Source organism: Bos javanicus, chromosome 16 (genome assembly GCF_032452875.1).
Source record: "Bos javanicus breed banteng chromosome 16, ARS-OSU_banteng_1.0, whole genome shotgun sequence".
Classification (NCBI taxonomy): domain Eukaryota; kingdom Metazoa; phylum Chordata; class Mammalia; order Artiodactyla; family Bovidae; genus Bos; species Bos javanicus.
The window spans coordinates 33,261,713-33,275,252 of record NC_083883.1 but is presented as its reverse complement, the minus strand read 5'-3'; the positions used below and the strand labels follow the sequence as shown (position 1 = coordinate 33,275,252).

The window sequence follows — 13,540 nt, the reverse complement described above, 5'->3', positions numbered from 1 at the left end:
TAGAGTGCCTGAAAAACTATGGACGGAGGTTCATGATATTGTATAGGAGGCAGAGATCAAGACCATCCCCAAGAAAAAGAAATGCAAAAAGGCAAAATGGTTGTCTGAGGAGGCCTTACAAATAGCTGAGAAAAATAAGCGAAAGGCAAAGGAGAAAAGGAAAAATATACCCTTTTGAATGCAGAGTTCCAAAGAATAGCAAGAAGAGATATGAAAGCCTTCCTCAGTGATCAATGCAAAGAAACAGAGGAAAACAAAAGAATGGGAAAGACTCTTCAAGAAAATGAGAGATACCAAGGGAACATTTCATGCAAAGATGGGCACAATAAAGGACAGAAATGGACCTAACAGAAGCAGAAGGTATTAAGAAGAGGTGATAAGAATACACAGAACTATACAAAAAAGATCTTCATGACCCAAATAACCACAATGGTGTGCTCACCCACCTAGAGCCAGACATCCTGGAATGTGAAGTCAAGTGGGCCTTAGGAAGTATCACTACGAACAAAGCTAATGGAGGTGATGGAGTTCCAGTTGAGCTATTTCAAACCCTAAAAGATGATGCTGTTCAAGTGCTGCACTCAATATGCCAGCAAATTTGGAAAACTCAGCAGTGGCCACAGGACTGGAAAAGGTCAGTTTTCATTCCAATCCCAAAGAAAGGTAATGCCCAAGAATGTTCAAACTACCACACAATTTCACTCATCTCACACGCTAGCAAAGTAATGCTCAAAATTCTCCAAGCCAGGCTTCAATGGTACGTGAACTGTGAACTTCCGGATGTTCAAGCTGGATTTAGAAAAGGCAGAGGAACCAGAGATCAAATTGCCAACATCTGTTGGATCATTGAGAAAGCATGAGAGTTCCAGAAAAACATCTGCTTTATTGACTATGCCAAAGCCTTTGACTGTGTGGATCACAATAAACTGTGGAAAATTCTGAAAGAGATGGGAATACCAGACCACCTGACCTGCCTCCTGAGAAATCTGTATGCAGGTCAAGAAGCAATAGTTAGAACTAGACATGGAACAACAGACTAGTTCCAAATAGGGAAAGGAGTATGTCAAGGCTGCATATTGTCACCCTGTTTATTCAATTTATATGCAGAGTACATCATGTGAAATGCCGGGCTGGATGAAGCACAAGCTGGAATGAAGATTGCCAGGAGAAATATCAATAACCTCAGATATGCAGATGACACCACCCTTATGGTAGAAAGCGAAGAAAAACTAAAGAGCCTCTTGATGAAAGTGAAAGAAGAGACTGAAAAAGCTGGCTTAAAGCTCAACATTTAGAAAACTAAGATCACAGCATCCGGTCCCATCACTTCATGGTAAATAGATGGAGAAATAATTGAAACAGTGAGAGACTTTATATTTTTGGGCTCCAGAATCACTGCAGGTGGTGACTGCAGCTATGAAATTAAAAGATGCCTGCTCCTTGGGAGAAAAGTTATGACAAACCTAGACAGTGTATTAAAAAGCTTAGATATTACTTTGCCAATGGTCAGTCTAGTCAAAGCTATGGTATTTCCAGTAGACATGTATGGATGTGAGAATTGGACTGTAAAGAAAGCTGAGCTCTGAAGAATTGATCTTTTGAACTGTGGTGTTGGAGAAGATGCTTGAGAGTCCCTTGGACTGCAAGAAGATACAGTCAATCCTAAAGAAAATCAGTCCTGAATATTGATTGGAAGGACTGATACTGAAGCTGAAGCTCCAATACTTCGGCTACCTGATGTGAAGAACTGACTCATTGGAAAAGCCCCTGATGCTGGGAAAGATTGAAGGTGGGAGGAAAACCAGACAGAAGATGAGTTGGTTGGATGGCATCACTGACTGGATGGACAGGAGTTTGAGTAAACTCCAGGAGTTGGTGATGGACAGGAAGGGAAGCCTGGAGTGCTGCAGTCCATAGGGTCGCAGAGTTGGACAGGACTGAGCAACTGAGCTGAACTCAACTCTGAGCTTAAACCTCAGCAGCTTACGCAGACCTTCCCACTGCAGCCAATATAAGGTTACTCTCAATCACTTCATCCTATTTTAACTCTCTACAAAGCATATTTTGCTCGTCCTCCCTATTGTTTACGCCATAGTCCCCAGGGCCTACATTACTGCCTGGTGAAGGGCAGGTACACAACAAATATTTTTTGAATGAATGTAAAAGCACCTACTGTGTCCCAGGGTTGTGCTAATCTATGAGCACTGTGCTGTCTTCCCATTGCAGCAGGATTGTTTCATAAAATGTAAAATTCCACATTGAGAATTAACTGGATGCATGTTATACCCCTTCTCCTGCCAGTAACCCACCTTCCTCTATTTTTCTCCCCTTGCAAAATAATAGTGAGGAGGGACTTGGAAAACAGGGTTATCAATGTAATCTTTTGCCACATTCGTAAGGCTTCATCAAGCTCAACGCGACAGATACCAATTGCAACAGTAACGGATAAAAGAAGCATATGGACAACCTCAGGGCCCACAAGGACGGACGGCAAGGCAAGGGCGCACACCGCAAGCACTGCATGCTGGGAGCTGTAGTCGGGCTAGGCCTGGCAAGCAGGACCCGGCCCCCGCAGCATGCTGGAAACTGTAGTCCACAGCTGGAAGTGCACCGCAAGGAAAGACTGCAGTTGAGACTCCGCCTCTGCGCTTCCTCATTGCATGCTGGGAATTGTAGTCTTTCTGGGAACACGCTCCTCCCGGGCGGAAAAGTACCAAGGTTTCGCCATCTTAGGTGCGAGTGCGGCGGTGGAGGCTAGAGCGCAGGCGGGCCCAGCCCCGGCCGGCCCCGCCCCCGGGAGCCCGGCGCCCGCCCCTTGCTCGGGCCCCGCCTTCCCCCACGTGTCTGCCGCCGAGGGAGGCGCTTGAGCCGGAGCGGGCCGCCAGCGGTCCGGCACCGTAGGCGCAGAGGGTCCTGTCGGCGGCGCCCGGGAGCGAGTAGCTTCCCGATGCTTCCGCCCTGGCTCCCGCCGGCCGGGCTGTGCGCTTAGGGCCCGGCTCCGGCCCCCTGAGGCGTCCGCGTGGGTGAGAACGGCTTCGGCCCCGCGGAACGGAGCGGCTGGAGCGCGAGGCGGCGGCCGCCGGGAGGAGGATGGGGGCTAACCAGTTAGTGGTGCTCAACGTGTACGACATGGTGAGTACGGCGCCGGCGCCCGAGCCCGGCCCCGGCCGGCATTCTCTCGCCGATGGGTTCGGACCCGGCCCCTCGCGTTTCCAGCCTGGCGTCGCCGCCTCCCGCTTGGTTCACCGGGGTTGGGGGAGGGGACGATTATTTTTTTAATCCCTGCAAACGTCTACGCGCTTGTTAGCTTTTCCCGGTCTGCCCCGGGGCTTTGGCCAAGACTCGGTTCGCCTCGAACCTCCCTCGTGCCCCGACTTGGCCCGGACCCTGGGCTGGGCCCGACCTTCTGGCTGACGAGCAGTGCCCTTTCCGCGAAGCTTGGGTCGCAGGTCGGACTTCCCACTCCATCACCGGAACTCCGGGGCAACCCCGCTTCTCCCACCCCAGTTGCCCGCTCTGCCGAAGCAGCCCGTCTTCAAAAACTCCCAAGCCCCTCCAAGTCCAGAAAGTCACCGCTTGTCGACGCCAGTGCTAGAGTCTCTTTAAAGGTGAACAGGAGCCAACGCACTCTAGCCTCCAAGGCAACCTCATTAAAATGAATGAGGCTAAAATTTATCCAGAAAATAGCCCAGCTATTTAGGGGTTCATGGTGGTACTCCTTTCCTAGAATCTGGAGACGTCTTACCAGGTGATGCAACAGGTATCTGACGTGGCCGCAGGAGCGGGAGAGAAGAACGGGTTTGTTATGTCATCTAACTTTTGGAGTACTGCGAGCACACAGGAATGAGTCCAGACGTTGGTTTGCGTTTAATCGCCACTGAAATAACCGGTACACAGTTGCTGTTGCAGTTAGATGCATGCTTGAGTTTGTTTCCTTTCGGTTGATTAGTTTTTGTTTTATAAGAGGTCACCTCCACTTGAGATGTTTAAAATTTCCTAAGTGGATTGACAAGTGAAAAAGTCCCCAGCATTGTTTTTGTTGGCTTAAAGATGAAGAAGAGCCAAGATACGGGAGGTTCGGAGTCTTGGTTCTCACTCACAGATCTCAACTTTGTGTTCCCTTGTATTGTTTTTTTTAAATTTGCACTGTAACCTCTTGGGTAGGAAGGAATTCCTATGCCTCAATCTGGGAATTATGTGAGAAGGCCTTAGAGACTGCTTGGGACCTGAGGAGAGTACTCCTTTGAGTTTGCATATGAACTTGGAGGTGAAAGGAGATAGGTTAGCATACTGAGAAGAATGGAGTATGATAGGAAAAAGTTCCAGAGAGGAATAATCAGGACCAGAGATTTTAAAAGAGCATGGTACTTTGTAAAGTCTTTGGCCTATGTCACTGGTTAAGAAATAATTCTCTAGATCTAGACTTTTTGTGCATAGCTGTGGAAGCCTTGATTTTTCAAGATTTTTATTGCCCTTTTACTCTTTCTGCCCAGTCCCCCTTGAGTTATCTGAATTTGGTTTCTTATTTATTCGTGCAGATTGTTGCACACCATCCCTCAGGATATATTCTGCTCTTGAGAGCACAGTATACATTTTCTTCTAGGTTGTTAAACCCCTTTATAGATAAGATTATGCAGTGGCCAGAGGGCCAGTTGCATTGCCTAAAAGAAATCTGTGAAAGTAGAGGAAGAGAACATTTTGCTTTTTTAATAAAACTGGAGATACATTCTTTGGCTTATAATGGGCTTCTTTACACTTTAGGTAGTCTATGAATAACAGAAATCATTGCTATGTGGTAAACGTAGGAAAAGCTAGAGATGATTCTCAAACCAGTATGTTTTGAAGGGAGGAGTGTTCTGAAAGATCTTTAAAATGTTAACTAGATAACAAAGATATTTTTCTTCATATAGCTTTTGTGAAGTAGGTAGTTGCAAAATAAATAGAGAAAAAGGTACCTGCCCACAGAGCTACAAATAGGATCTAGAATTTCTAGACCACAGTCTGTTTCATTATTTTCTCTACTGAATAGTTCCTGTGTTTATTTCTTATATATTGCTTTTTCCTGTCAACAGGAGGAGCATGTGAATGTTTATCAGAAATGGTAAATAGCTGTTACTAGACTTCTAATAAACTTGAGTTTATATGTTCTCCTGAGGGCTTTTGGTCTGTAAGTAAGTGTCTTACGTCACTAACTCAGCAACCTACAGTTATTTAGTTAGAACCCTGTAAAAGTCACAAAAATGAGTGAATTACGCTTTCTTCTGTGAGGCATTTAGAGTGTCGTGGGGGAGATACACCAGTCGTAACAGTTTGGAACAATGCCATGGTTTTGGTGAGAGCAGAACAAGCTGCCAAGAAGACAGTGCTCTCGTAGGATCATGGAATGCTGAGAAATAAAGGGGGGAACCCTGAAGAATGGAGAGTTTCCGCAGGCAAGGAATAGTCAGCACGGACAGACGGGCAGGAGGAGGAAAGCACAGGTTGTATTTGGGAAATGCAGTGTAGCTGGAGTGTAGGAGGCATGAGAGGAGACAAAACTTTCAGTTTGGCTAGAATTTTTATTAGTTTGGGGCTGAGGGGATGGTCTGTGAGCCAGGGGGAACCACTTAAAGTTTTCAAGGTGAGGAGCAGTGTGGTCGGAGTTATGTTTTAGAATCAAGACCAGTGGATTGAGGTATAAATTTGTAGCTATTATACTCATTTTTTCTCAAGTCGGTTTTGGTTTTTGAAGCATCTTTGCTTGATGTCAAGGGCAAATTCCTTTTATCTTTGGTAGTACTTCCTATTCATCATAAATGCCTTTGATGAGGATTGCTGTGGTCTGTCGGTACAGGCCTGGTACATCAGCTGTCTCTCTCGTCTAGACTTTGTAAGCATGAAAATCAGCCTTTGATTTGTGCTTACAGCCACTGTTCATAGGCACCTCTTGCGGTGTATCCTTGTTCCTCTTTCTCTGTGAGACTGTTGCCTGCTCTAGTTGACTGTGTTTTTCCTGTTCAGTAGACTGGGAGCTGCTGATGATTTCTTTTCTTCCATAACTCTTTCACATGTATTTTGGGAATGAGGTTATTCACATATTGCTAATTTACTGGCATACACAGTAAAGCAAGTGATTCAGGTTAGCTTCAATTGCTGGGCCAGTCTCTGGCAGTCACTTGTGCACAGGGTCTTCCTTTGTCATAGATTCAGATTTTGTGCTGCTAAATTAATTTTTAGAAACCAAAAATATGCAGTAATATAATGATGTTTGTAGATTTCATTCTATAAACAATTTTCTTCCCGATTTTTAAGTAGTATCTGTACATCTTCAGAGTCATAGACACCTTCTAGGAGTCTTCAGATGAAGAAGTTTTTGTCTGGACTCCATTCTTTTGATCCTCCTCCTCACCCCATTGTACTTCTCCAAGAGTGTGAGGCCATTCAGGTATGACAGGATCTGACTCCCCGCACATCTGTAAATCTAATTCCGTCTTCTTGAAAGCGTTTCAGACTCACCTGAATATGCTTTTAACCTAAGTGATTCCATAGTATCTTTAAATCAACATGTCCAGGAACAAACATTTTCCCCTTTCTCCTTTCCTGACCTCAGGCCCCTTCCCCTTTCTCTACCCAGCCCTCCCTCCTACATGCGCCCGCGGGCGTGCACACACACGTTTCCTGTGTTGTAATTTTATCTCGATAACTAGCATCTTCTGCTCAGTTTCCCAAGCCAACACCTTGGGAGTAAAACTTAAATTACTTTTTATTACAAACCCTTCAAACCCTTCCTGTCTCTTAGTTTGGTTAATTTTATCTGAAAGTAAGAGAGAGCTTGACGATCAGTGACTTAAACTGGAAGGATCCTTAATCCAGAGATTAAGCAGTCCCTGTATTAGTTGAGGAGCTCAGCCAAGTCAGCAAGGACCAAGACTTTTTCATCTTTTCACTCAGCTGTCCTCGGCCTGTTGGCTTTTGTTCCTGCGTCGTCCCCTCGTCATTGTAACATGACTGTCAGGCACCATGGTGTCCTCATTCACTGAGCTGTGAAGACAGGTAGGTAGGACCTTTCTCCACATGCACCTCTCCTTTTAATAATAGAAGGGAAAGACTTTGCAAGAGCCACCTTCCTTTCCTGAGAGATTGTCCAGAGTTGGTTCACAGTGACTGTGATGAAGCTGAGAAGGAGGGTGTGTGGCTTTTCCAGCCTTTGTGGTGAGTTGTGAGTAGGTGGATAGCTGGGAACCTGTGCTGTCTATCACATACTTTACTTTCTGAATATTCTTTAGTTCTCTTATCCCCATTTCCACTATTGCTTCTCAAGTTCAGGCCCTCATTATCTCTGCTTCTGTAATAGACTTCTTATGAGTTTCAGTCTCAAATATTACTTCATTTTAATCCGTCTTTCCTTCTGTGACCAAAGTAATCTTCCTGAAACATAAATGATTGGTGCCATTCCTCTGCTTAAAATTCACCTGTAAGATAAAGTCTAATAACTAAGGCCTTTTTTGGTGCACCTGACATTAAAAAAAACCTTTGCTACCAGTCCCCTGCTACCACTCCTCCACCTAATACTCACTCTTTATACTCACTATATACTTTATATACTTTATATACACTATATACTTTAATACTCACTCTTTACACAATGAAATTTTTAAGTTATCCAAATAGGCTATACTGTAACCAATGTCTTTTACACATGCTGATCCTTCTGTGTGGAGTGTCCAATTCCAGCGTTGCTCAGCTATTAATACAACCCCTGTTCCTTCCGACTGTAGCTCAGCCTTTACTCATCAGACTTGCCTTAACTTCTGGGCCCTAGTTGTACTTTCTACATGTCTCAGTAACTGCATGTATTATCATTCTGCCCATCCCACTAGCCTGCAAGTTACTTGATTGTTGTCGTTCGGTTGCCCAGTTGTGTCCGACTCTTTGCTACGCCATGGACTGCGGCACACCAGGCCTCTCTGTCCCTCACCATCTCCTGAAGTTTGCCCAAGTTCATGTCCATTGCATCGGTGATGCCATCCAGCCATCTCATCCTCTGACGCCGTCTTCTCCTGCCCTCAAGCTTCCCCAGCACCATAGGCTTTTCCATTGTGTCAGCTTTTTGCATCAGATGACCAAAATAATGGAGTTTCAGCTTCAGCATGAGTCCTTCCAGTGAGTATTCAGGGTTGATTTCCCTTAAGATTGACTGGTTTGATGTCCTTGCATCCAAGGGACTCTCAGGCGTGTTCTCCACCACCACAGTTCAAAGGCATCAATTCTTTGGCACTCAGCCTTCTTTACGGTCCAGTCTCACAACCTTACGTGACCACTGGGAAGGCCATTGCCTTGACATACAGACCTTTGTCCAAAGAGTAATGTCTCTGCTTTTTAACACACTGTCTAGCTTTGTCATAGCTTTCCTGCCAGGAAGAAAATGTCTTCTAATTTCAGGGCTGCAGTCACCATCCACAGTGATTTTAGAGCCCAACAAGAGGAAATCTGTGACTACTTCCACCTTTTCCCCTTCTGTTTGCCATGCAGTAATGGGGCCGGAAATGGCACCCTACTCCAGTACTCTTGCCTGGAAAATCCCATGGACGGAGGAGCCTGGTGGGCTGCAGTCCATGAGGTCGCGAAGAGTCAGACACGACTGAGCGATTTCACTTTCACTGTTCGCTTTCATGCATTGGAGAAGAAAATGGCAACCCACTCCAGTGTTCTTGCCTGGAGAATCCCAGGGACGGGGAGCCCGGTGGGCTGCCCTCTATGGGTCGCACAGAGTCGGACACGACTGAAGCAACTTAGCAGCAGCAGCAATGGGGCCGGATGCCGTGATCTTCGCTTTCTTAATATTTAGTTTTAAGCTGGCTCTTTCACTCTCCTCCTTCACCCTCATCAAGAGGCTCTTTAGTTCTCTTCACTCTCTGCCTTTCGGGTGGTATCCTCCTCATATCGAGGTTGTTGATGTTTCTCCCGCCTGTTTTGATTCCAGCTTGTAAGTCATCCAGCCTGGCATTTCTTAGCATATAGATTAAACAAACATAGTCTCTACCGTTTATGTCCTTTATTGTGCCCATCTTTGAGCACAATGTTCCGTTGATATCTCCAGTTTTCCTGAAGAGCTCTCTAGTCTTTCCCCTTCTGTTGTTTTCTTCTAGTTCTATGCATTGTTCACTGAAGAAGGCCTTCTTGTCTCTGTGCTGCTCTTAGGCACTCTGCGTTTAGTTGGATATACCTTTCCCTTTCTTTCTCCCTTGCTTTTCACTTCTCTTATTTCTTTGGCTATTTGTGAAGCCTTCTCAGATAACCACCTTGCCTTCTTGCTTTTCTTTTTCTTTGGGATGGTTTTGTTTGCCTCCTGTACAATATTACGGACCTGCGTCCGTAGTTCTTCAGGCACTCTGTCTGCAAGATATAATGCCTTGAATCTGTTCATTAACCGTCACTGCATATTCATAGGGGATCTGATCTAAGTCATACCTGGCTGACCTAGTGGTTTTCCCTGCTTTCTTTAGGCCTGAATTTTGCCATGAGAAGCTGATGATCTGAGCCAAAGTCAGCTCCAGGTCTTGTTTTTGCTGACTGTATACAGCTTCTCCATCTTTGACTACAAAGAATGTAGTCAATTTGATTTCAGTATTGGCCATTTGATGATGTCCATGTGTAAAGTCGTCTCTTGTGTTGTTGAAAAAGGGTATTTTCTATGACCAATACATTTTCTTGGCAAAATTCAGTTAGCCTTTACCCTGCTTCATTTTGTTCTCCAAGGCCAAATTTGCCTGTTATTTCAGATATCTTTTGACATCCTACTTTGCATTCCAATCCCCATTGAACAGAACATTTTTTTTGGTGTTAGTTTTGGGAGGTCTTCTGGGTCTTCATAGAACTAATCAGCTTCTTTGGCATCAGTGGCAGGGGCATAGACTTGGATTGCTGTAATGTTAAATGGCTTGTCTTGAAAACGAACCAAGATCGTTCTGGCATTTTTGAGGTGGCACCCAAGTACTGCATTTCGGACTCTTTTGTTGATTATAAGGGCTATTCCATTTCTTCTATGGGGTTCTTGCCCACAGTAGTAGATCATCTGAATTAAATTCATCCATTCCCGTCCATTTTGGTTCACTGATGTGAACTAAAGATGTCGATGTTTTTTCTTACCATCTCTGCTTGACCACGTCCAATTTATCTTGATTCATGGACCTAACATTCCAGTTCCTATGCAGTACCATTTTTTGCAGCATCGGATTTTATTTTCATCACCAGACACATCCATAACTGAGCGTCGTTTGCACTTTGGCCCAGCCGCTTCCTTCTCTCTGGGCTATTAGTAGCCCAGGAGCGTATTGGACACCTGCAGACCTGGGGGCCTCATCCTTCGGTGTCGTGTCTTTTTGTCCTTTTATACAGTTCATGAGGTTCTCATGGAGCGGTTTGCCATTCCCTCCTCCAGTGGATTATGCTTGGTCGGAACTCTTCGTTAGGACCGGTCCATCTCGGGTGGCCCTACTCGGCATGGCTCTTGGCTTCATCGAGTAATGCAAGTCCCTTTGGCACAGCAAGGCAGTGATCCGTGAAGGGGAAATTACTTGATAGCATTGTACTGTCACCAGTGTTTAGAACAGGGCCTGTCACTAGAAGCTGTTCTGTAAGTAATATTTACTAAATGAATGGGATTTTGACTAGGCAGTTTTATTTGGAATGGTGCCAGTACTTAAATGGTATGAAAAAGTTATCTGATCCCTCTTCTCCTGTGTCAAATGCCTGTTGCTGGGGGTTTTTTTCCTGTACTTTTACTTAGTTTATTGTAGGATTTTAGCTTTATTGTTGGAATAGGGTGACCAAGAAGGGGAATAGGATAGGAAAAAATACAATTATTGTTCTGTGGCGTAGCTTTTTTCGGGGGGAGGGAGGTTGTTTTAAACACTGTGGAACTACACTGAAGAAATGTTCTTAACTGGTTTATTCTTTGCACTTGGGTGTTAGTCACTCCTTGGAAGATAATCCCTCCAAAAACATTGTCAGTATCTGATTAATAGGAAGTAATTCCTGATTAATGGGAACTGGACTAAATTTTCTTGTACCAAGTATGCTTCTTGGACCAGTGACTCTCCTACCACTTGTTCTAAAAACAGTGACCCACCGGTCTAGCTTTAAAAAAAAAAAAAAAAAGGACAGTCATAAATCTGCCCTCTTACATTATCCCTAACAGTATCTGCTCTTCTTTTTTCCTCCTTTTTTTGGGGGGCGGAGGGTGGTTTAGTATGTAAAAGAATCCAGTGCCTCCATATGTTTGTTTTATATTCCCACAATAACAAATTGCCCCAAACTTAGTGGTTTATGACAGTGCAGATTTATTCTCTCACACTTGCGTAGGTCAGATGTTCGGGTGGACTAGGCTGGTTCCTCTCCTCTGGGTCTCACAGGTTTGGAAGCAGGTCGTCAGCCGGCCTAGGCTGCAGGGACAAATCTGCTGCAGAGCCTGTTAGAGTGTTAGGAAAATTCAGTTACCTGCAGTTGTAGGGCTGAGGTCCCATTCCTTGCTGTTGTGTCAGCCAGGCCCCTCTCAGATGCTTAAAGCCTCTTGCATTCCTCACCTGCATCCTTCATCTTCAGACCGGCAATAATGCATTGAGTCCTTGTCACACTTTAGATAGCTCTGGCCTCCCCTTCTGCCACATCGATTCCACATCCATCCAGAGGAAGTTCTCTGCTTTTGTGGGGTTTTATAAATAGATGAGACCCACGAGGATATTCCAGGGGAATATGTATCTTGAGGGCTTCCCTGGTGGGTCAGATAATAAAGAATCTGCCTGCAATGCTGGAGACCCAGCTAGATGAGACCCACGAGGGTATTCCAGGGGAATATCTATCTTGCAGTCTATAACTTTACTTCTGAAAGTCCCTTTGCCATGTAATATAGCATATTCACAGGTTCTGTAGACCAGGATCTAGACATCTTAAGAAGTCATTCTGCCTACCACACCATCTGTGAAAGACATTTTGTAAACCCCAAAATGTTCAGTGTTCCCTTTCAGCAGTCCTTTGACTTGCCATGGAATAAATGCTAACCTAGTAACTTAAAATGGAAAATCTGATGTTCAGTCATCCCCCAGTACCCTTCGGGGAATTGGTTCCAGGCCCCACCCCAGATACCAAAATCTGCAGATGCTCAAATCGCATAGTTGGCCCTCCTTGTGCACAGATGCAGAAACTGGATTCAAAGGCCGACTATAGTTATTGGGGAAAATAAAGTCTACATTTCAGGCGTTCCCATGTTGTTAAAGAGTCAAACGTATTCGAAAAGTATGGAAGCTTTTTTGATTGACAGGTACTCAGATATTAAGGGTCCAAGCGTGTTAATGACTGCAGACCCTTCAGACTACAGTGGTGCAGTGCATATCAGTCCCAAGGTCACGTGATGAGGGATAAAGTTAACAAAACAGAGTTTAGTGAAACTAAATTTAGAGCCTACTATTTTAGGTGAATTCTTTTGTTAAACAGATTTTTCTTAAGACAAGTTATACTTTCCATTTGTTGACTGTCAAGATTTTCTGTAAGATATTTAAATTCCAAAGCACTATTATTGTTCATATATTACCCAGTTGGGTGATATTAGATATTTTATTAGAATATAAAGAGAAGACTGCCAGAATAATATTATTATTGTTGTTCAGTTGTTAAGTGGTTTGACTCTAACACCCCATGCACTGCAGCACACCAGGCTTCCCTGCCCTTCACTGTCTCCCAGAGTTTGCTCAAATTCATGTTCGTTGAATTGAGGATGCTATCTAACCGTCTCATCCTCTGCCTCCCTCTTCTCCTTTTGCCTTCAGTCTTTCCCAGCATCACCATCTTTTCCACTGAGTCTGCTGTTCGCATCAGGTGGCCAAAGTATTGGAGCTTCAATTTCAGCATCAGCCCAATGAATATTCAGAGTATTAAACTATGAGAAAGGCAGAGCAATAGTAAAGGGAAACAAGATATGTGTAAAACAGTTTCATTTCTATTTATCTGGAATGTATTTTAGTATTTGACTGTGATAGTCCCTTACCCATGAAATGAAAACTCAAAAATTAACTAGTTGACCCCACATTATTTGAAATAAAAGTCTCTCCTCACCAAATTGTGATGTCATCCTTATCATAATATTGAATTCTTGCCCATACAGAATTGATTAGTCTCATTACTACACTATTTTAATTAATATAATTTTACAATATATTTAGTATATGGCTGGGCCAGTTTCCGTTTATTATCATTCCAAAGTTTTTGTGGCTACTACTCATTTTCTTTTCTAGGACTACTTTGTAAGGCTCTGAAAAAATTCCAAACTTTTTTTGTCTCTTTAATTTTATTGAAATATACACGAAATTTATTGTCTTGATCATTTTTAGCTGTGTAGTTCAATGTACATTCACATGGTTGTGCAACCAGTCTCCAGAGCTTTTTGTCATCTTTCAAAAGTGAGATTATACCCATTAAACAACCATTTCCCACTTCCCCTTCCCCTCAGTCCCTGGTTATCACCGTTCTGCTTTCTTTGTCTATGAATAGACACCTCATACAAGTA

General features: G+C 44.1%; 1 protein-coding gene across 2 annotated transcripts in view; it reads left to right on the top strand.

Annotated features, from left to right (window-relative positions):
• Nucleotides 1-2,834: 2,834 nt before the first annotated feature.
• Nucleotides 2,835-13,540, top strand: part of DESI2 (desumoylating isopeptidase 2) — a 43,422-nt gene continuing 32,716 nt past the window's right edge. Inside the window, exon 1 of one of the 2 annotated variants that reach the window (XM_061382468.1) lies at nucleotides 2,835-3,132. In XM_061382468.1, the coding sequence (XP_061238452.1) occupies nucleotides 3,091-3,132 (42 nt within the window). In that variant the 5' untranslated portion in view covers nucleotides 2,835-3,090. Of the gene's footprint in view, nucleotides 3,133-3,160; nucleotides 3,890-13,540 lie in introns of those variants that run through there. The other variant, XM_061382469.1, reaches the window with a different exon arrangement.